A 22,449-nucleotide genomic window follows, 5' to 3' on the forward strand; every position below is an offset into this window, starting at 1 on the left:
AAAAAATAAACTGAAACAATTTACACATCTAGAGAATGGAGAATTCTACCAAAAACAAAGTAGGTCAAGTTGATATTAAGCAAATATATATGTATAGATTGTGATTTAATACTTAATCAAATTTCATTCCATTTACAACTCAGATAATACAAATGTTAATTGCTTTTCAAATGTGAATGCCAGAAACAATTAGAAAAGTCCAAAATCATAATGAGAAAAAAGAGTATTCTTTGAGTCACCATCTATGATCAAATATTGCAAACCTTGCAGTGCACAGCGGCACGTGCCTGCAGTCCCAGCTATTCGGGAAGCTGAGGCAGCAACATCGCATGAGCACAAAAGGAGTTCAAGACCAACCTGAGTAACACGATCTCAAAACAGGTCTCAAAAGTAAAGGAATTTTTAAAGTTGAATATCTCGGTGTAGTAACGAGTTAGGACTCTGAGCGCCGCTGTTCACCAACTTTGGAGACTCCGCTCCTTTCAGATCTTCACACAAAGCCCCTCATATTCCCACAAACTGGCTCCCGAGCTGCAACCTCTTAATTTCAAATTAAGAGCTCAGCCTCTTAATTTGGGGCACTCCGTCTTTCTCCTGAGGAAAAAGATCACTAGACTGTGGAGGAGAAAAAGAAGATCTAATGCGTCAGCTTTCAAGGTAAGCAGAATTCAGTGACAAGGCAACAATGGCAGCTCCAACCAAACGCCAGCACTGCAAAAGACTGATCCTGCTGTGCGCGCTCCTGGGAACGCTGTGGGAGGCCAGGGCCAGTCAGATCCGCTACTCAGTGCCAGAAGAAAGAGAAAAAGGCTATAACGTGGGGAACATCTCCAAGGACCTGGGACTGGAACCCCGAGAGCTGGCAGAACGCGGAGTCCGAATTATCTCCAGAGGTAGGACGCAGCTTTTCTCTCTGAATCCACAAAGCGGCAGCTTAGTCACCGCGGGTAGGGTAGACCGGGAGGAGCTCTGCGCCCAGAGCGCGCGGTGTTTGGTGAACTTTAAAGTCTTGGTTGAAGACAGAGTGAAACTTTACGGAATAGAAATAGAAGTAAGTGATATCAACGACAATGCGCCAAAATTTGAGGCTGAAAATCTGGAAGTAAAAATTTACGAACTCGCTGCTCCCGGAGCTCGTTATCCACTCCCAGAAGCCATTGACCCGGATGTGGGCGTGAACTCCCTACAGAGCTACCAGCTCAGCCCCAATCACCACTTCTCCCTGGATGTGCAAACTCGGGATGATGGAACCTTAAACCCAGAGCTGGTGCTGGAGCACATCCTGGATCGAGAGGAAGAGGCTATTCACCACCTGGTACTCACCGCCTTAGATGGCGGAGACCCACGTCGCTCTAGCACAGTGCGCATCCAGGTGACAGTGTTGGATACAAACGACAATGCCCCGGTGTTTGCTCAACCGATTTACCGAGTGAAAGTCCTTGAGAACGTGCCGCCAGGCACCCTGTTGCTTACAGTAAGAGCTAGCGATCCGGATGAGGGAGCCAACGGAAAAGTGGCATATAAATTTCGGAAAATTAATGAAAAACAATCTCCTATATTTCAGCTTAATGAAAATACGGGGGAAATATCAGTAGCCAAAAGTCTGGATTATGAAGAATGCTCCTTTTACGAGATGGAAATACAGGCTGAAGATGGTGGGGGATTGAAAGGGCGGACAAAAGTACTAATTATGGTGGAAGATGTAAATGACAATAAACCCGAAGTGACCATTACATCTCTGTTTAGTCCAGTGAGGGAAGATGCTCCTCAGGGAACAGTAATCGTTCTTTTCAATGCACATGACCAAGATTCAGGGAAGAATGGTCAGGTTTTCTGTTCCATTCCAGAGAATCTGCCTTTTAAGTTAGAAAATTCAGTAGAAGATTATTACAGATTGTTGACAGCCCAAATTCTTGATAGAGAAAAGGTCTCTGAGTATAACATTACAGTGACAACCACAGACAGAGGAATACCACCCCTATCTACGGAAACTCACATCACCCTGTATGTGACTGATATCAATGACAATCCACCTGCCTTCTCTCAAGCCTCCTATTCCATCTACCTTCCGGAAAACAACCTCAGAGGCACCTCCATCTTCGCGGTAAATGCCCATGACCCTGATAATAATGAAAATGCTAGGGTTACATACTCCTTGGTGGAGGATACCATCCAGGGAGCTCCTCTCTCTTCTTATGTATCCATTAACTCTGAAACTGGCGTGTTGTATGCGCTGCAATCCTTCGACTATGAGCAGTTTCGCAATCTTCAAATGCAGGTGAGGGCAAGTGACAATGGGAACCCGCCACTCAGCAGTAATGTGTCACTGAACCTTTTTGTACTGGACCAGAATGACAACACCCCTGAGATCCTATATCCCACCCTCCCCACTGATGGCTCCACTGGTGTGGAGTTGGCACCCCGCTCAGCAGAGCCTGGATACCTGGTGACCAAGGTGGTGGCAGTAGACAAAGATGCAGGACAGAATGCTTGGCTGTCTTACCACCTGCTCAAAGCTAGTGAGGCAGGGCTCTTCTCTGTGGGACTGCACACAGGTGAGGTGCGTACAGCAAGGGCTCTTCTGGATAGAGATGCTCTCAAGCAGAGCCTTGTGGTGGCTGTGCGGGACCATGGCCAGCCACCTCTCTCAGCCACTGTGACATTCACTGTGGCTGTGGCTGAGAGTATCCCCAACATCCTGGCTGACCTGGGCAGCATCAAGACCCCTGCAGATCCCAGAGATTCTGACCTCACACTCTACCTGGTAGTGGCAGTGGCTGCTGTCTCCTGTGTCTTCCTCGCCTTTGTCCTTGTTCTGCTGGGGCTCAAGTTTCGGCGGTGGCATTCCTTGCATCTGCTGCAGGCTGAAAATGGTGGGCTGACTGGTCTACCCACCTCACACTTCGTGGACATGGAGGGGGTGCAGGCTTTCCTGCAGACCTGTTCCCAGGAGTTCTCTCTCACAGCTGACTCGAGAAAGAGCCACATTATCTTTCCCCAACCCAACTATGCAGACATGCTCATCAGCCAGGAGAGCAGTGAGAAAAAGGAGCCTTTATGCCATTCACTTGATTCCACGTTTCCTGTAGAAGACACTCCTTTGGTTCCTGTGAGTTGGATTTTTTTTTCTTTACTATCTATAACTACTTTCTCATTAAATGTTCTTATTTGAGGATGCACAAATTGATATTAATGTTTTTCACCTTTTATGTTTTCACTGAGTATGATTTTGCCCCAACATATTAAGGGGACATTTATTGTTGCATCATTGATGTAATTTTAACTTTTTCATAATAATTAACCTAGTGTCAAAGAAAAGGAGCAGCTGTTATTATCCTGCATGGATGTGGGCTATTGAGGTGATGTTGCTTGAATGGTTTCAGTGGTTCACTACCAACTCCCCAGCTGGATTTCTCTTCCTGAAATTTATTAATTATTTTATCTCCAGTGCCCCTGTTGTGAAAATCTTACCCCTAAAACCATTTCTACTGTGATACTATGTTCTCAGGGTAAATTAATAAGAAAGCAAATGCCTTTTTCTTAAACAGCTGAAATCCCAGGTTCACTGCTTCCACTCTTATGTTTCTATGATAGGAAAACACCCAACTGAGTTGATGCTTTTTAGGTCATAAGTGTATAGACAATGTATTTAAAGATCTTTTCTGAGGAAGATCCAAACTTCACTTATTCATTTCCAAACCCTAGCAAAGCATTTTATTCCTTAATGAGAAAAATTGTTACCCTTTATTCTATATGCTCAACTAATTTCCTAATGCTGTAGTATCAAATTATGAAGAGTAATTTGACACTTTTCTTTCCTATAGTATGTGCTTGCTCAAGAGAAGTTTCTAAAACTAAACACTGTGAAATGACCAAATAAAAGGAATTAAAAAGTATTATTCAACTCTATCTTACGTTTGGCTTAATTCTCCAACCTTTGATGCTAGAAGTGAACCTGGATGGGGATATAAGTTAGAAAAATATTTGCAGGAAATGCTAAGAAGATTCTAGAAATATTTTACTGAGTTTTAGCTATAAGGAAAAGAAGAATGTATAATTTAGTATAATTTTAAACATAATATCAATTTTCAAGTAGTACATCACATTCAGGAGACTATTTGGAAATAAGCTTCGAATTTGACTCAAAATTCTATTCTAAATATGTGATCCATAGATATAAAGATAACTGCTACTGTTTCTGTGGACTTAGAGAATCCTTTTTACTCTAATTTTTCAAATTTCCATTTTTTTACTAATAACAAAATAAGGACTAATATATCTGAAAATTCATAACAACATACATTTCAATTATTTCAAGAACCTTTTTTTCTTAAGCTACTAAATAAAAAGTAAAACATCATTCAGGTCATATTTTTAACTATGGGGTAGGAAAATTATCCTCTTAAATTTCTGTCTGATAGGCCACAGAAAAACTCTTTAGCAAATTAAAAAAGAAGATTGACATAATTCCTTGCATCTTATATCATAATGGAATGAAATTATAAATCAACACAACAAAACCCTACTGAAAATATATAAATCCATGGAAATTGAATAATACACTTTTGATTGGTTAGTGGGTGATAGAAGAAGTCAAGAGAGAAATTAAATTTCTATCTGGGGGTAGCCTTGATACCAAGGGCTCATAAATATTTACAATGTGTGTTGCCAGTGTGATGGTACAGACCTGTAAGCCTAGTGACTTGGGAGGCTCAGGCAAAAGGATCACAAATTGGAGACCAGCATCAGTAATTTAGTGAGACTCTGTCTCAAAATAAAAAATAAAAATGTCTGGAATGTAGTTCAGTACTAGAGCACCCCTGGTTTCAATCCTCAATACTAAAAAATAAAATGTATATTAACTTGGGAAAATATAATAATGGATATTGATATATGTCATGGTAGGTAACTACTTATTCTGTGCTACAAATATATCACCTGCCTTTAAAACCAGAGGTGGGCTCATCTGATAGATGACTACTAGGCAGAGAATAGAAAATGCTGAGTTCTAGTTTTATTAAACTAGTTACTTACACTAGACTAGTTTTCTTGAACTGAACTAAGTTACTTAAGGTTTATTTGCATCTATAATCTGGTAACAGCTTGAGAACATAAAAGGCTGAAAGATACAATTCTCAAACTTAATGCCTCATTGAGAAGCATTAATGAAATGAAATGAAGTTTGGGATTTACTTTAGAGTAATTGGGGGGGGTTCATTATATTAAACATTAAACAAAGATTGGCCTCAATGTTGATCATTTTTGAGGCTGCAGGATGGATGTATATGAAAGTCCACAATATAATACATAATACTACCTGTTGTATAAATTTTAAAGTATTCGAAATCAATTTATTTAAAACACTAAATATGCAAGTATATAATGTAATACCGTGATGAGACTAAAATTTGCGACTAATATATAGCTGCGTTTTCAAAAAGCAGCATATGTATATTTTGGCAATAAAGAATTCAAAACAAGACAGTCTGCAGTTCCACACGGAGCCTCTGGGCGCCGCTGTCGGCCAGTGCAGAGCAACCACCAACGCCCGGGATCCCTCAGCCTCTAGCCTGGGATTTCCTGCGCAGCCACCAACACGCACAGAAGGAAACCCTCTCACTCCTGGAGAGTACGCACACAGATTCCCATCCCCGAAACTGGGCTCCGCCTGTCCTGGACTGAATACTCTTCCTGCGTGGTAGATTTCTTTTTCTCCCAACTGAGAAGAGAAGGACCCAGTGAAAACCCGAGCGAGTGATGGGAGGGAGCTGCGCGCAGAGGCGACGCGCCGGCCGCGGGCAGGTACTGTTTCTCTGGTTGTTGCCTTTGTTCTATTCGGCGCTCTGCGAGCCGATCCGCTACTCGATTCCCGAGGAGCTGGCCAAGGGCTCGGTGGTGGGGAACCTCGCCAAGGATCTGGGGCTCAGTGTCCTGGATGTGTCGGCTCGGAAGCTGCGAGTTAGCGCAGAGAAGCTGCACTTCAACGTAGACGCGCAGACTGGGGACTTACTTGTGAAGGACCGAATAGACCGGGAGCAGATATGCAAAGAGAGGAGAAGATGTGAGTTGCAGTTGGAAGCTGTGGTGGAAAATCCTTTAAATATTTTTCATATCGTTGTGATGATTGAGGATATTAATGACAATGCTCCTCAATTCGATAAAAAGAAAATACACCTAGAAATTTTTGAGTCTGTATCCACTGGTGCACGGATATCCCTTGACCCTGCCACTGACCCCGATATAAACCTAAACTCAATTAAAGATTATCAGATAAGCCCAAATCCTTATTTTTCATTAATCGTTAGAGTTAATTCTGATGGTGGCAAATATCCAGAATTATCTTTGGAGAAACTCCTGGACAGGGAAGAGCAGAGATCACATCGATTGATATTGACTGCCTTGGATGGAGGGGACCCGCCACGAAGTGCCACCGCTCAAATAGAAATCTTTGTAAAGGACATTAATGATAACCCACCCGTGTTCAGCAAAGATGAATATAGAATCAGTCTTAGTGAAAATCTACCTCCAGGGTCCCCCGTGTTGCAAGTGACAGCCACGGATGTGGATGAGGGGATAAATGCAGAGATAAACTACTATTTCCGGAGCACTGCCCAGAGCACAAGGCGCATGTTCTCATTGGATGAGAAAACAGGTATGATTAAGAATAACCAATCATTGGATTTTGAAGATGTAGAAAGATACACCATGGAAGTGGAAGCAAAGGACGGCGGTGGCCTCTCTACTCAATGTAAAGTAATCATAGAAATCCTAGACGAAAACGACAACAGTCCGGAAATTATCATCACTTCTCTGTCTGATCAGATTTTGGAAGATTCCCCTCCAGGAATGGTTATTGCCCTTATCAAAACACGGGACCGGGATTTTGGGGGAAATGGAGAAGTCACATGTGATATAGAAAGAGACCTTCCTTTCAAGATCTATTCTTCTTCTAATAATTATTACAAACTGGTGACTGATGCAGCCCTAGATAGAGAGAAAGACCCAGAGTACAATGTCACCATCATCGCCACCGATGGTGGCAAGCCGCCCCTTTCTTCAAGTGTAAATATCACCCTGCACATCACTGACGTCAACGACAACGTTCCGGTTTTCCAGCAGGCCTCTTACATGGTTCACGTAGCTGAGAACAACCCTCCTGGAGCCTCCATCGCTCAAGTTAGCGCCTCCGACCCAGACTTGGGGCCCAACGGCCAAGTCTCCTACTCCATCGTGGCAAGCGACCTCGAGCCTCGAACGCTGTCGTCCTACGTGTCTTTGAGCGAACAGAGCGGCGTGGTGTTCGCGCAGCGAGCCTTCGACCACGAGCAGCTACGTTCCTTTGAGCTGACTCTGCAGGCTCGCGACCACGGCTCGCCCGCGCTCACCTCCAACGTGAGCCTGCGCGTGTTGGTAGGCGACCGCAACGACAATGCCCCGCGGGTGCTGTACCCCGCGCTGGCGCCCGACGGCTCAGCGCTCTTCGACACTGTGCCGCGAGCCGCGGAGCCCGGCTACCTGGTCACCAAGGTGGTGGCGGTGGACGCTGACTCGGGACACAATGCCTGGTTGTCCTACCATGTGCTGCAAGCCAGCGATCCCGGGCTCTTCAGCCTGGGGCTGCGCACAGGCGAGGTGCGCACGGCTCGCTCCTTGGGCGACAGGGACGCGGCCCGCCAGCGCCTGCTGGTCGCTGTGCGTGATGGTGGCCAACCGCCTCTCTCGGCCACGGCCACGCTGCACCTGGTCTTTGCCGACAGCCTGCAGGAGGCACTGCCTGACCTCAGTGACCGCCCTGTGTCCTCTGACCCCCAGGCGGAGCTGCAGTTCTACCTGGTGGTGGCCTTGGCCTTGATCTCAGTGCTCTTCCTCCTGGCTGTGATTCTGGCCATCGCCTTTCGCCTGCGATCTTCTTTCAGCCCGTCTGCGTGGAGTTGTTTTCAGCAAGGTCTCTGTTCCAAGTCTGAACCTAGAGTTCCCTTCAACTACAACGAAGGGACTTTGCCTTATTCCTACAATTTGTGTGTTGCACATATGGGAAAGACAGAGTTTAATATCCTAAAAAGTACTGCACCCTTGCATTCCACTCAAGATGTAGTTGACAGTAATTCCTCTGGGACCTTAATTCCACTTCACGTTGAGAATAATTTGACTTCATATTCTGAGACCCTAACACCGGTGAGTTTCACTTTTGTGTCTTTAATATCCTAGTGTTTTCATATTTCAGTCATACTACTTCATTTTCACATCTAGGATCATATTTGAAAACTCTATAGCTTAGTACCATCTTGTCTTCTCCATTTATCTTTTGACAATTATCTTTCAAGACTTATTTCGTTTTTAAATTATTCTATCATTTGGTGAAAAAATGTCACCAAACTGGAGATAATCTCATCAAACTCTAATTAGCAAGCAGAAGCAGTACTCTTGGTTTCTAACCAAATAAATAACCTATCTATTCAAATTTGCTACTATTTAAAAGTGAATTTTTCCATATTTGTTATGTTTCAATGCTTGAAAATATTCAGGTTTGCATTAAATTTCAAAACAGGTGCTGCTTTCCAGGAAATGTTTATTGCAAATAATCTTGTAGGTGACTTTTGGTGTCTCACTTCATTTATTTATGTAATTTTCCCAACTGTAGGCATCTAAGTGACAATACCCAGTATATCTCTGAATTCTCTGAAATTATATGCAAAGTTATAGATGTATTCATTTTTCTTGGGAGAAGATTCAAAGCTTTGTTCATATTTCCAAGATTTCTATGGTCCCCAAAGCTTAATACTAACTATCCTAGAGGGTTTTTTCTCTCTTACTTCTGGTCCTGCTGGATTTCTTCCATAATTATGGTCTTTAACTTGTCTTGGAGCTCAAATTGTACTCCTTCTCAATCTCCTCTTCTTTGCATTGCAAGACAAAGAAATTTCCAAGGAAGAGCTGGACATAGTGAGGAATGCTTATAATCCTAGCCACTCAGGAGGCTGAGGCAGGAGGATCATAAATATGAGGTCAACCTGGGTAACTTGGCAAGAGCTTTATTAAAATCAAAAATAAGAAAAAAGGACTAGGGATATAGCTCACTGGTGAAGTCCCTTCAGTTCAATATCCAGTACTGAAAAAGAATGAGAAGGAGAAGAAAAAGAAAACATAGAAAGAAATTTCTAAGAAAGCAAATGAAATGCTATTACCTTTTGGTCTCAGTTTCTGTCTCTGAATTTAAGAACTTTGCTGGGGCGGGAGGGGGGAGATAAAATCTATTCTGTAGAGTTCCACACTTGAGGATGCAGTAACATAAATAACATAAATACCTTTGAACAATTTGTTTTCTGTATGAAAGAAGTGAGTCTCTAAGTTCTTCACATTTGAGGAAAGAACTGCTGCTGGGTTTGGGGGCATGCACAATTGATAATGTCTGAACCACTTTCTTTGGGATTTCATATGAACTCTCTGAGAGAAGAAATTATTTATACTGACATCAATGCCCTGATGATAAGGCATGGTCATTTAAGATAAATATTTATTTGTTAAAAAAATCTACATCAAGCCACTGCGTGCATGCAGTGGCACACGCCTGTAATCCCAATGGCTCAGGAGGCTGAGGCAGAAGGATGGAGAGTTCAAAGCCAGCCTCAACAAAAGTGAGGTGCTAAGCAACTCAGTGAGACCTGGTCTCTAAATAAAATACAAAATAGGGCTGGGGATGTGGTTCAATCCCTGGTATTGCCCCCCCGCAAAAAAAAAAAAAAACCCTACATAAGAGCTAGGCATGTTGACTTGCACCTGTAACTCCAATGACTTGGGAGGCTTAGGTAAAAGGATTGCAAGTTTGAAGAGAGCCTGAGCAACTTACAACTTAGTAAGACCCTGTCTCAAAATAAAATAAAGAGGACTGGTGGTGTGACTAAGTGGTTGAGACTCTCTGAGTTAAATCCCCAGTATCTCACACACACACACACACACACACACACACACACACACACAAAGGAGAAGAAAAGAAAAGAAAAGGAAGAAAGTGAAAAAAGAAAAAAAAATTTGGCGACCTCTCATGCAGTCTTAAGCTAAACGAATTAAAATTTTAAAACTTTCAAAGTCAATTATCTCACAAGAAATATAATGCAGTCTTTATATGAAATGTGTACTAAACATAATCGAACCATTTAAGTCACAATTTCAAGTAAAATTGTAAGATTTTTGTGAATGTAACTAGATTTTCATAAGACATAAGAAAGCATTATTTAACGTTTTGAAGTGGGTACATGCCTTACATTTTAAAGTGGGATAATGTGTTGCAATTATATATTTAGCCAAACAAACATCGTGTAATATGCTATGGTATTTTCATTCTACTTTATCTCACCCCCCAGTAAGAAACCTACAAATAGATATTGATTAAAGATATAAGCAGAGCTTAAGTAGACAGCACTTGCCTCGTACGTGTGTCCTGCGTTCGAGTCCATGAACGGGGAAGAGGGAACAATAGAAACCAAAGAATCAACCAATATATCCAACAGAGAGAGAGTAGCGGTTGCTAGCATGTACAGTAATGGGTGCAGTAACTTATTAGGACTCTGAGCGCCGCTGTTCACCTACTTGGAGAGAAACGCAGCAAGCGCTCAGTCGGTATTCTCAGGTCCAGCTGCACAAAACCTCACAGTTCCTTCAAACTGGCTCCTGGGTTGCAACGAAACTCACTCCGTAATTTAAGGTGCGCAAGCTACAGAGAATCCTCCAAGTCACAGAAAGAACAAGGAACCAGTTGAAACATACAGAGTGTTCGGGGAGGACTTCAGGAGAATTCCGTAACCAGACAACAATGGCCGCTCAGAGGAATCTCTCCGACTGCACCAAGCTGGTCCTCCTCTGCCTTTACCTGCAGATGCCCTGGGAGTCCGGAGCCCGGCAGATCCGCTATTCGGTTCCTGAGGAGTTAGAGAAAGGCTCTTTCGTGGGTAACATCTCCAAGGACCTGGGACTGGAGCCCCGGGAGCTGGCGGAGCGCGGAGTCCGCATTGTCTCCAGAGGTAGGACGCAGCTTTTCTCTCTGAACCCGCGAAGCGGCAGCTTGGTCACCGCAGGCAGGATAGACCGGGAGGAGCTCTGCGCCCAGAGCGCGCGGTGTCTGGTGAATTTTAACATCCTTTTGGAAGATAGGGTGAAACTTTTCGGGATAGAAATAGAAGTAACTGATATCAATGATAATGCCCCAAAGTTCCAAGCAGAAAATCTAGACGTAAAGATTAATGAAAACGTTGCTCCAGGAATGCGTTTTCCTCTCCCGGAAGCTATTGATCCGGATGTGGGCGTGAACTCCCTACAGAGCTACCAGCTCAGCCCCAATAGGCACTTCTCACTAGGAGTTCAGAATCGTGCCAATGGCGTCAAGTACCCGGTGCTGGTGCTAGAGCACGCCCTAGATAGAGAAGAAGAGGCCATTCACCATTTGGTTTTGACCGCTTCTGACGGAGGTAACCCTCTCAGATCAGGCACTGTTCTCATTACTGTGACTGTCTTCGATACAAACGACAACGCACCGGTATTCACTTTGCCTGAGTATCGCCTAAATGTTCCAGAGAACTTGCCTGTAGGCACTCAGTTGCTAACGGTCACCGCCACCGACAAGGATGAAGGAACCAATGGAGAAGTGACCTATTCCTTCCGAAAATTACCTGACACACAATTGTCGAAATTCCAACTAAACAAAAATACTGGGGAAATTAAAATATCTGAAATTCTAGATTATGAAGAAATAAGCTTCTATGAACTAGAAATACAAGCAGAAGATGGAGGAGCATACCTTGCAACTGCAAAAGTGTTGATTACAGTAGAAGATATAAATGACAACAGTCCAGAGGTGACCATCACATCTCTGTTTAGTCCAGTGACTGAAGATTCACCTCTGGGAACTGTCATAGCCCTTTTAAATGTGCATGATTTAGACTCTGGACAGAATGGAGAGGTGACCTGTTCCATCTCAAGTAATCTACCATTTAAGTTAGAAAAGTCCATTGACAGTTATTACAGATTGGTGACACACAGAGCCCTTGACAGGGAACAGGTATCCTTTTACAACATCACAGTAACAGCCACAGATGGTGGGAGTCCACCTCTGTCAACTGAAACTCACTTTACCCTGCAAGTGGCAGATATCAATGACAACCCACCAACCTTCTCTCACATTTCCTACTTTACCTATATCCCAGAGAACAACCCCAGGGGTGCCTCCATCTTTTCAGTGACAGCCCTTGATCCAGACAGCAAAGAGAATGCCCAGGTCATTTACTCCCTGACTGAAGACACCATCCACGGGGCACCCCTATCCTCCTATGTATCTATCAACTCAGACACTGGCATCCTGTATGCACTCCGATCCTTTGACTATGAGCAATTTCGTGAGCTGAAGATGCAAGTGACTGCAAGTGACAGCGGGAACCCACCACTCAGCAGCAATGTGTCTCTTAGCCTGTTCGTGCTGGATGTGAATGACAACACTCCTGAGATCCTATACCCTGCCCTCCCCACTGATGGCTCCACTGGGGTAGAGCTGGCACCCCGCTCTGCAGAGCCTGGATACCTGGTGACCAAGGTGGTGGCAGTGGACAGAGACTCAGGACAAAATGCCTGGCTGTCCTATCGCTTGCTAAAGGCCAGTGAGCCAGGGCTCTTTGTGGTGGGTCTGCACACTGGTGAGGTGCGCACAGCAAGGGCCCTACTGGACAGAGATGCTCTCAAGCAGAGCCTTGTGGTGGCTGTGCAGGACCATGGCCAGCCACCTCTCTCATCCACCATCACTCTCACTGTGGCTATAGCTGACAGCATTCCGGATGTTCTGGCTGACTTAGGCAGCCTGGAACCCCAACATGACTCTGATGCTTCAGGCCTTACTCTCTACCTGGTGGTGGCCTTAGCTGCTGTCTCCTGTGTCTTCCTCACCTTTGTCATTCTGCTGCTGGCACTCAGACTTCGGCGCTGGCACAAGTCTCACCTACTCCAGGCATCAGGCGGAGGGTTAGCAAGTGTGCCTGCCTCTCACTTTGTGGGTGTGGACGGGGTGCGTGCCTTCCTGCAGACCTATTCCCACGAGGTCTCCCTCACTGCGGACTCACGGAAGAGCCACATTATCTTCCCCCAGCCCAACTATGCGGACACGCTTATCAGCCAGGAGAGCTGTGAGAAAAAGGATCCTTTGTCTTTGTTAGATGATTCAAAGTTTCCTATAGAAGATACTCCTTTGGTTCCAGTGAGTTCTATTTTTACTTTTTCTTTCCTTTTAACAATTATAATTAGGTTTGCAGCACAGTGATGGAAAATTTAAATCCTTATTTTTAATTACTTTTCTCTCAGATTCAGTGACACTGGTCTCTTGCTAAAACATTAAAAGTAGAATTTGATGAATAAGACTCATCAGTGAAGACCTGTTGTCATAAGTTTGTTATGATTAGCTTTTCAGAACCTTATATTTTATAGTGTTGTTGAGTATAAAACTGAAAATTCCTAAGACAGACTTCCATACAAAGTGATTTTCAATTTGTGTGTTTTCCTCAGTGGCCACATGCTGAAACCCTAGCTCTTTAGACAACCCACACTCTTGATTTGAATGCAGGTCTGGTAAGAATAGGTAAATGTCAGAAACAAATGCATTACCCTAACTAGAAACACGGACCAAACCCAAGGTTACTCAGCTTTGTTCTTCCCAAGGAGAAGGATGATAGGCCTTTACAGGTATGTTTTCCAAACTATACCTGGAAGTAACAGTTGCAGTTGAATACATTTCTTTAAGATTTGAAGTTTTCTTAACATTCAATTAAAATTCATATGTGCTTAGGTTTTTCCAACTATAATCAGACCTATTAATACTTGGCATCCTTTTGCATATGATTCTCTAATTTCATGCTGCTATGTGGGAGACATACCTTTTAATTTTACTCTCCTTGCTCAAGAGGGATTCTAAAGAGTCTATAGAAGGTTAAATAGAGGAGATTTGTGGTTCTGCTCTCTTTATTTTTTAAATCGAACCCACCAATCATTAAGGGTAAAAATAAATATGGATTGGGAGACATAAATTTGTACACGTTCTCAAGAACAGGATTAAAGACTGTGTGGCAAGGGTATTTCAGTGACTTGTTAATGCAGAGGAAGTAAAACATACCTGAAACTCTGAAACTGAAATTCAGAGTCAAAATGAAAGTGAAGAAAGAAATGTCAATTCTTGAGACCAGAATATAAGCAAAGAAGTATACAAAATTCTTCCAAATAAATGATCAGTGGAGAAATTAATTAGCACATTTAGGTCAGTGAAAACAGTGATGTGAACTGGGTGTGGTAGTACATGCTTCTAATCCCAGTGACTCGGGAACTGAGGGATAAAGATCACAAGTTCAAGACCAGCCTCAGCAATTTAGTTAGGCCCTCAGCAATTTAGACCCTATCTCAAAAATAAATAAGTAGGACTAGGGATGTAGCTCAGGGTACAGCACTCCTGGTTTCAATCTCCAGTACAAAATAAAAATAAAAATAAAAACAAAGATATTGATGTATTTTGTTTGTTCTCTTAGTTACTAATACTCTGATAACTTGGTGTTATAAAATCAGAGTGTTCTAAAGTGTCTTGAAATATTTTTGAGACCCATGAATTTTTTGTCATTCAACATTTGATTAATTATAGGTCTGTGGAAGGTGAGCATACTCTCTAGGGTAAATAGTTATTAACTGTGAAATCATTGAAACTATTAAGTTTCTGTCCATGGGAGTCAAATTAGTATGCATCCATCTCAGTAATTCTATCATTTTTTAAAAAAATACAGGTTGAAAAATACTCTTTTGGCATTGTAGCTATTATTAGAAAAAGTTTTAAATAGAATTATTTTGAAAGCAATACAGAATATCCTAGATGATAGCTAATGGTTGCATTCTAATATCTAAATGTGGAAGGGTTATTAGTTTCTGCCGAATGAAGGTTAGAATTAAAGACAAAAACCTTTTGCTTCTCTCCAGTATTTCCCATTTGTCGATAATTATTCTTAAAAGGGGTAACAGTAATTGTCTCTGAAAGGAGGAATTCAGTGGCAATGGACCATGGGATAGGAGATCTGTAGACCTTCACTCTATATTCTTTTAAAACTCAATATAAATTTTTAATATACAAAGAGACATATGATGACGTAAAAATATTCCTGATGAAAACAGAATAACCAAGAAATGAGATTCAAATATTTTGGTTATAAACTTATACTTTGGAAAATCGAAGATTCCCTAGTTGAAAAGTCAGACTGCAGTTCCACACGGAGCCTCTGGGCGCCGCTGTCGGCCAGTGCAGAGCAACCACCAACGCCCGGGATCCCTCAGCCTCTAGCCTGGGATTTCCTGCGCAGCCACCAACACGCACAGAAGGAAACCCTCTCACTCCTGGAGAGTACGCACACAGATTCCCATCCCCGAAACTGGGCTCCGCCTGTCCTGGACTGAATACTCTTCCTGCGTGGTAGATTTCTTTTTCTCCCAACTGAGAAGAGAAGGACCCAGTGAAAACCCGAGCGAGTGATGGGAGGGAGCTGCGCGCAGAGGCGACGCGCCGGCCGCGGGCAGGTACTGTTTCTCTGGTTGTTGCCTTTGTTCTATTCGGCGCTCTGCGAGCCGATCCGCTACTCGATTCCCGAGGAGCTGGCCAAGGGCTCGGTGGTGGGGAACCTCGCCAAGGATCTGGGGCTCAGTGTCCTGGATGTGTCGGCTCGGAAGCTGCGAGTTAGCGCAGAGAAGCTGCACTTCAACGTAGACGCGCAGACTGGGGACTTACTTGTGAAGGACCGAATAGACCGGGAGCAGATATGCAAAGAGAGGAGAAGATGTGAGTTGCAGTTGGAAGCTGTGGTGGAAAATCCTTTAAATATTTTTCATATCGTTGTGATGATTGAGGATATTAATGACAATGCTCCTCAATTCCCAAAAGATGAAATAATCTTAGAAATAAGTGAATCCGTCAACCCGGGAATAGGAACAATTCTTGAGTCTGCAAAAGATCCTGATATTGGTCTGAATTCACTGAGCAAATACCAACTAGGTCCGAATGAATATTTCTCATTAGTGGTGAAAGATAATCCTGATGGCGACAAATATCCAGAATTATTATTGCAGAAGCCCCTGGACCGAGAAACACAGAGCACTCACCACCTGGTGCTGACAGCCTTAGACAGTGGACACCCACCCCGAAGCGGTTCCATTAAGATTGGAATTATAGTAGTGGATGCCAATGATAACCCTCCAGTGTTTAGCCAGGACATATACAGGGTCAGCCTCCGGGAAGACGTGCCTCCAGGCACCTCAGTCCTAAGGGTGATAGCCACTGATCAGGATGAGGGCATCAATGCAGAGTTCACCTACTCTTTCCTTGGAGTGGCTGACAAAGCCCAACGTGTGTTCTATCTGGATCCGAATACAGGAAACATTATAACTCACCAGTCCTTGGATTTTGAAGAAGTAGAAAGATACACAATGAAAGTAGAAGTAAAGGACCGTGGTTCTCTCTCTACACAGTGTAAAATAATCATAGAGGTTCTAGATGAAAATGACAACAGCCCGGAAATAATAATCACTTCTTTCTCTGATCAGATTTTGGAGAACTCCCCTCATGGAATGGTTGTGGCCCTCTTTAAAACACGGGACCGGGATTCGGGGGAAAATGCAGAAGTCACATGTAGTTTAAGTAGAGACGGTCCATTTAAGATTCATTCTTCTTCCAATAATTACTACAAGTTAGTAACAGATGGGGCCCTGGACAGGGAGCAGACCCCAGCATACAACCTTACTATCACAGCCACTGACAGAGGCAAGCCACCCCTCTCCTCCAGCACAAACTTCACCCTGCACGTCATTGATGTGAATGACAACGCGCCCATTTTCCAACAGTCCGCCTACCTGGTCCACGTACCAGAAAACAACCAGCCCGGTGCCTCCATAACCCAGATCCGAGCATGGGATCCAGATCTGGGACCCAATGGCCAAGTCTCCTACTCTATTGTTGCCAGCGATCTGGAACCCAAAGCACTGTTTTCCTATGTGTCGGTGAATGCGCAGAGCGGGGTGGTGTTTGCGCAGCGCGCCTTTGACCATGAGCAGCTGAGAGACTTCAAGCTGACGCTACAGGCTCGCGACCAGGGCTTGCCGGTTCTCAGCGCCAACGTGAGTCTGCGCGTGTTGGTGGATGACCGCAATGACAACGCTCCACGAGTGTTGTACCCCACTCTGGGTCCCGACGGCTCAGCGCTCTTCGACACAGTGCCACGAGCCGCACAACCCGGTTACTTGATCACCAAAGTGGTGGCGGTGGATGCTGACGCAGGTCACAACGCCTGGCTCTCTTACCACTTATTGCAGGCGACGGATCCCGCGCTCTTCAACCTGGGATTGCGCACGGGCGAGGTACGCACAGTGCGTCCCTTGAACGACAGAGATGCTTCCCGCCACCGCCTGCTAGTCGCTGTGCGTGATGGTGGACAGCCACCCCTCTCAGCGACAGCCACGCTGCTCCTAATCTTCGCCGATAGCCTACAGGAGGCTCTGCCGGATATCGCAGATCATCCTGTTCCCTCTGATCCTCAGGCAGAGCTGCAGTTTTACCTGGTTGTGGCTTTGGCCTTGATCTCGGTGCTTTTCCTTCTCGCAGTGATTCTGGCTATTACTTTGCACTTGAGACAGTACTCCAACCCTGCAGCCAGAGGCTGCTTTGGGTCAGTTTTTTGCCCAAAATCTGGACCCGTGCTACCCCCCAATTACAGTGATGGAACGTTACCCTATGCCTATAATATGCCTGTGCCCAGGGATCAAATTAATACAGAATTTAATTTTCTTACTTCTGTTGATCATTGTCCTTCGGTACAAGACATTCTCAACAAAGACAGCTCTTCAGTGCTATTGGCTAGCATTTTACCTCCTAGTGCTGAAGCAGAGAAGAACACATTTGACCAGGTATTTAAAATAATGTTTTTATATTTCAATATGCCATTGTAGCCCACATAGCACTATTTCAAGATTTTAGATAATATTTTGGTGAAGTTCCTAAGATAAATCTAGGTCAAACCTTTAGGTATCACAGCTAAGACAAACGTTTTCAATGCTTCAAAATCCTCCAACCATACAAAGGTATTTTAGAGTAAAATTTTTGAGGGTTGGGGGTGTAGCTCCCTATGTTCCATTCCCAACACCCCCCCACACTCACACAAACATGAAATCTCAGGGAAAATATTCATGAAAATGCCTTTTAGTTAAGGATATGAAATAGTTATATTTTATCTTGGTATTTTAAATTTCAACCCTAATTTTATTTAAACTTTATCAAAAGTTTTATTATTCTCATTTAAAAGTTGGTAAGAATTAGTCACTCATCCTACCTGATAATTTTGTCGGGACTATGCTATCTCTATACCCACAAATGCCTGTTCCCTTCAGTCAGTGAAATCAATTAGAACCAAGTTTTCAATCCCAGTAGTAGTTGAAATTTTTTAAAAATTAAACAAGGCCTTTTAATAATCATTAATTTCATAAGTGCTCTTGGTAAACATTTAGTATCTCATTACATAACTGTTGTTTGCGATTTTAAGCTTTATAAATACGTGTGATTCACAGAGGTAAGTGTTAATTTCTTCCGTAACCAGCCCATCAGTTTTTCTTAGTGGTTGCAATAATAAGATTGGGCTCTAGGCGCCGCTGTTCACCAATCAGGGAATCGGAGGCTGCGAGCTATTGAGCCCCTTCCCCGACCTCTACTACACAAAGCAGAATAAGATGGATACTCACAGATCCTGATGCTGGAAACTTAAAAGCACTTTCCTTCGCTTTCTAATATATTTTGGATGCGGACGGCCTGAAACCTCGTGGACAGACACGTAAACTGATTCAGAACAAACACCCTCTACACACTACGGATTATCGGCTCGGTCCCGGCCATGGCGAATACGCCACAGCGCCTGGACCGCAGCGCGCCGCTGCTGCTCTGTATTTTCCTGGGGATGCTACCGGAGTCTGGAGCCGGGCAGATCCGATACTCCGTGCTAGAAGAGGTGGACAAAGGCTTCTTCGTGGGAAATATCTCCAAGGACTTAGGGTTGGAGCCCCGGGAACTGACCGACCGCGGAGTCCGCATTGTCTCCAGAGGAAAGACGCAGCTTTTCGCTTTAACTCCGCGAGGTGGCAGCTTGATCACCGCGGGTAGGATAGACCGGGAGGAGCTCTGTGAGACGGTTTCCTCCTGCTTTTTAAATATAGAGATTCTTGTGGAGGACACCTTGAAGATTTATGGAGTGGAGGTAGAAATAATGGATGTCAATGATAACGCTCCCAGTTTCCGGGAAGAGGAAATAGAGATAAAAGTCAATGAGCACGCAACTCCTGGACTGAGATTTCCTCTACCTAACGCTAGGGATCCAGATGTGGGAGTGAACTCTCTCCAGAGCTACCAGCTCAGCCCTAATAGTTACTTTTCCTTGCAAGTGAGAGGCGGAACTGATGGGGCCAAGAATCCAGAGCTAGTACTGGAGGGGGGCCTGGACCGGGAGAAAGAGGCGGCTCACCTTCTCCTCCTCACAGCCTTAGATGGAGGAGATCCCGTCCGCAAGGGCTCTGTTCCCATTCGCGTGGTGGTCCTCGATGTAAATGATCACATCCCAAAGTTTACACAATCTGTGTATCGAGTGAGTGTTCCTGAAAACCTCAGCTCTGGGACTCAAGTGCTCAAGGTAAATGCAACGGATCCAGATGAGGGTATCAACGGGGAAGTGATGTATTCATTCCAGAATACAGAGAGCAAAGCTTCTGAAATATTCCGGTTGAATTCTCAAACTGGTGAAATTCTAGTACAAGGACATCTGGATTTTGAAAAATATAGATTCTATGAGTTGGAAATTCAAGGCCAAGATGGTGGAGGTCTTTTTACCACTGCTAAGATGTTGGTTACAGTTTTGGATGTGAATGATAATGCTCCAGAAATAACTGTCACCTCTTCTATTGATTCAGTGCTGGAAAATTCTCCTCCAGGTACAGTAATTGCTCTTCTAAATGTGCAAGATCAAGATTCTGGAGAAAATGGTCAAGTCTCCTGTTTCATTCCTAACAATCTTCCTTTTAAACTAGAAAAGACTTATGGAAATTATTACAAGTTAATAACAAACATGGAGCTGGACAGAGAGCAGGTCCAGAGCTATAACATAACGTTGACAGCCAAAGACCAAGGAAGTCCACCCTTGTCTACAGAAATTCACCTCCTACTGAATGTGGGAGACAAAAATGATAACCCTCCAGTTTTCACTCACTCTTCGTACTCGACCTATGTCTCTGAAAACAATCCCAGAGGATCCTCCATTTTCTCAGTGACTGCTCTTGACCCAGATAGCAAAGAGAATGCCCAGGTTACTTACTCTCTCACAGAAGACATGATCCAGGGGGCACCTCAGTCCTCCTATGTATCTATCAACTCTGATACTGGGGTGCTGTATGCATTGCGCTCTTTTGACTATGAGCAGTTCCAAAACCTACAACTGAGAGTGACTGCCTGTGACAGCGGGAACCCACCACTCAGCAGCAATGTGTCAGTGAGTCTGTTCATACTAGACCAGAATGACAACATCCCTGAGATCTTGTATCCCATCTTCCCCACTGATGGTTCCACTGGGGTGGAATTAGCACCCCGCTCTGCAGAGCCAGGTTATCTGGTGACCAAAGTGGTGGCAGTGGACAGAGACTCAGGACAGAATGCCTGGCTGTCCTACCGCCTGCTCAAAACCAGTGAGCCAGGGCTCTTCACCGTGGGACTGCACACGGGTGAGGTGCGTACTGCCAGGACCCTACTGGACAAAGATGCACTCAAGCAGAGCCTTGTGGTGGCCGTTCAGGATCATGGTCAGCCTCCCCTCTCAGCTACCATCACGCTCACGGTGGCAGTGGCTGACAGCATCCCAGAAGTCCTGGCTGACTTGGGCAGTCTGGAGTCTTCCGCCAACCCAGATGAGTCAGGCCTCACGCTCTACCTAGTTGTGGCCATCACAGCGGTCTCCTGCATCTTCCTCATCTTTGTCATTGTGCTGCTGGCACTCAGACTGAGGCGCTGGCATTCCTCACGTTTGCTCCAGGGAGCAGGCAGTGGGTTAGGGGGCATTCCTGCCTCTCACTTTGTGGGTGTCGAGGGTGTGCGAGCCTTCCTACAGACCTATTCCCATGAGGTCTCCCTCACCACTGACTCACGGAAGAGCCACTTGATCTTTCCCCAACCCAACTATGCAGACACGCTCATCAGCCAGGAGAGCTGTGAGAAAAGCGAGCCTCTCTTGATAGCTGAAGACTCAGCTACGACTTTAGGCAAATGTGACCCAACATGCAATCAGGTGAGATTTATTTCTCTGCCCAATTGTTAATGTCTTGGTGCAAGTGTTTTAAGGGAATTTTTGGAGTGCCTGTTATGTAAACTGGGTTTAAGGCAAAAGTTCATACATATTTAGAGCAATATATGTGAGTTCTTGTACTTTACCCTTAATCACATTCCCATCATTTTTCAAAAATCTTTGTGAAAGTCAGTTTTTCTTCAGTACTGGCATATTTCCTTTTGACTTCAAAGGTCTATTTCGTCTTGGCTTACTTTGTAGTAAGTTGAATTTTAGTATTATTTTTCTATCATCATTGTCTGTGGCTATCAATGTTAAACTGATTAATTCAAATTACTGAATTAATTAATTTTTATTTTAAATTCACAACCTTTCAATTTGACCAGGCCTTCATTGATTTATAGTTACATTCTACCATTATTTGCTATTACTCCTAATGTTCAAATTTAACCATATTGATTCAGTAGCTTGTTTCTTCTTCTCTACCTATTCATACTCACACTTATACATTTAATCATTTTTCTAAGCATAAAGCAATTCGATTTTGCTCTTTGATGATTGATGATATATTTAGATTGTAGAGACTACTTCAACTTTGCCTCATTGCTTCATCCTATCAAAGTAGATTCATTGAGTAGGTTTATTGAGTAAATTTATTTACTGAACTTGCTTGGGAGAGGAAATGTAGAACATTTTTTCCTTAAGTTCCAGATACCTTTTCTATTACTATGGTGAAGTCAATAGATTGTTCTCAAGAAATAATCCAATCATTGAGTGGTTTTCCCTTTGTTCTTTACTGTCTGGGTAGAAGATTTTTTGATGTAGCATATTCACATATAGATAAAAATTTGACCCAGTGCTTCTCAAAGTTATTTTCAAATCTTTTAAAGATTTATTTTCAGATTTATTCACGTGGAATCGTTTCTGAATTATGTAAGAGATGGAGTAGGTATTTAGACCTCATAAGAGATTGATTTAGGGGTTAAGCTCAGTGGTTTAGCTCAGTGTTAGGGTATGTGCTTAGCATGCCCAAGACCCTGGATACAATCCCTAGCATCAACATCCACAAAGAGACTGATTTAACTGGTAT

General features: G+C 43.8%; 1 protein-coding gene across 17 annotated transcripts in view; it reads left to right on the top strand.

The window, feature by feature from the left end:
- LOC124986722 (protocadherin gamma-C4) overlaps positions 1–22,449 on the top strand; it is a 171,932-nt gene that overhangs the window by 65,954 nt on the left and 83,529 nt on the right. For 2 of the 17 annotated variants that reach the window (XM_047555362.1, XM_047555364.1), the window contains exon 2: positions 7,178–8,175. The exons of 10 other annotated variants lie outside the window; for them this stretch is intronic. In XM_047555362.1, coding sequence (XP_047411318.1) covers positions 7,178–8,175 — 998 coding nt within the window. Of the gene's footprint in view, positions 1–328; positions 3,110–5,560; positions 8,176–9,752; positions 13,235–15,365; positions 15,580–18,686; positions 21,363–22,449 lie in introns of those variants that run through there. 5 more of the 17 variants (XM_047555351.1, XM_047555358.1, XM_047555352.1 and 2 more) reach the window with 5 other exon arrangements.

The sequence above is a fragment of the Sciurus carolinensis genome, chromosome 6, assembly GCF_902686445.1.
Source record: "Sciurus carolinensis chromosome 6, mSciCar1.2, whole genome shotgun sequence".
NCBI lineage: Eukaryota > Metazoa > Chordata > Mammalia > Rodentia > Sciuridae > Sciurus > Sciurus carolinensis.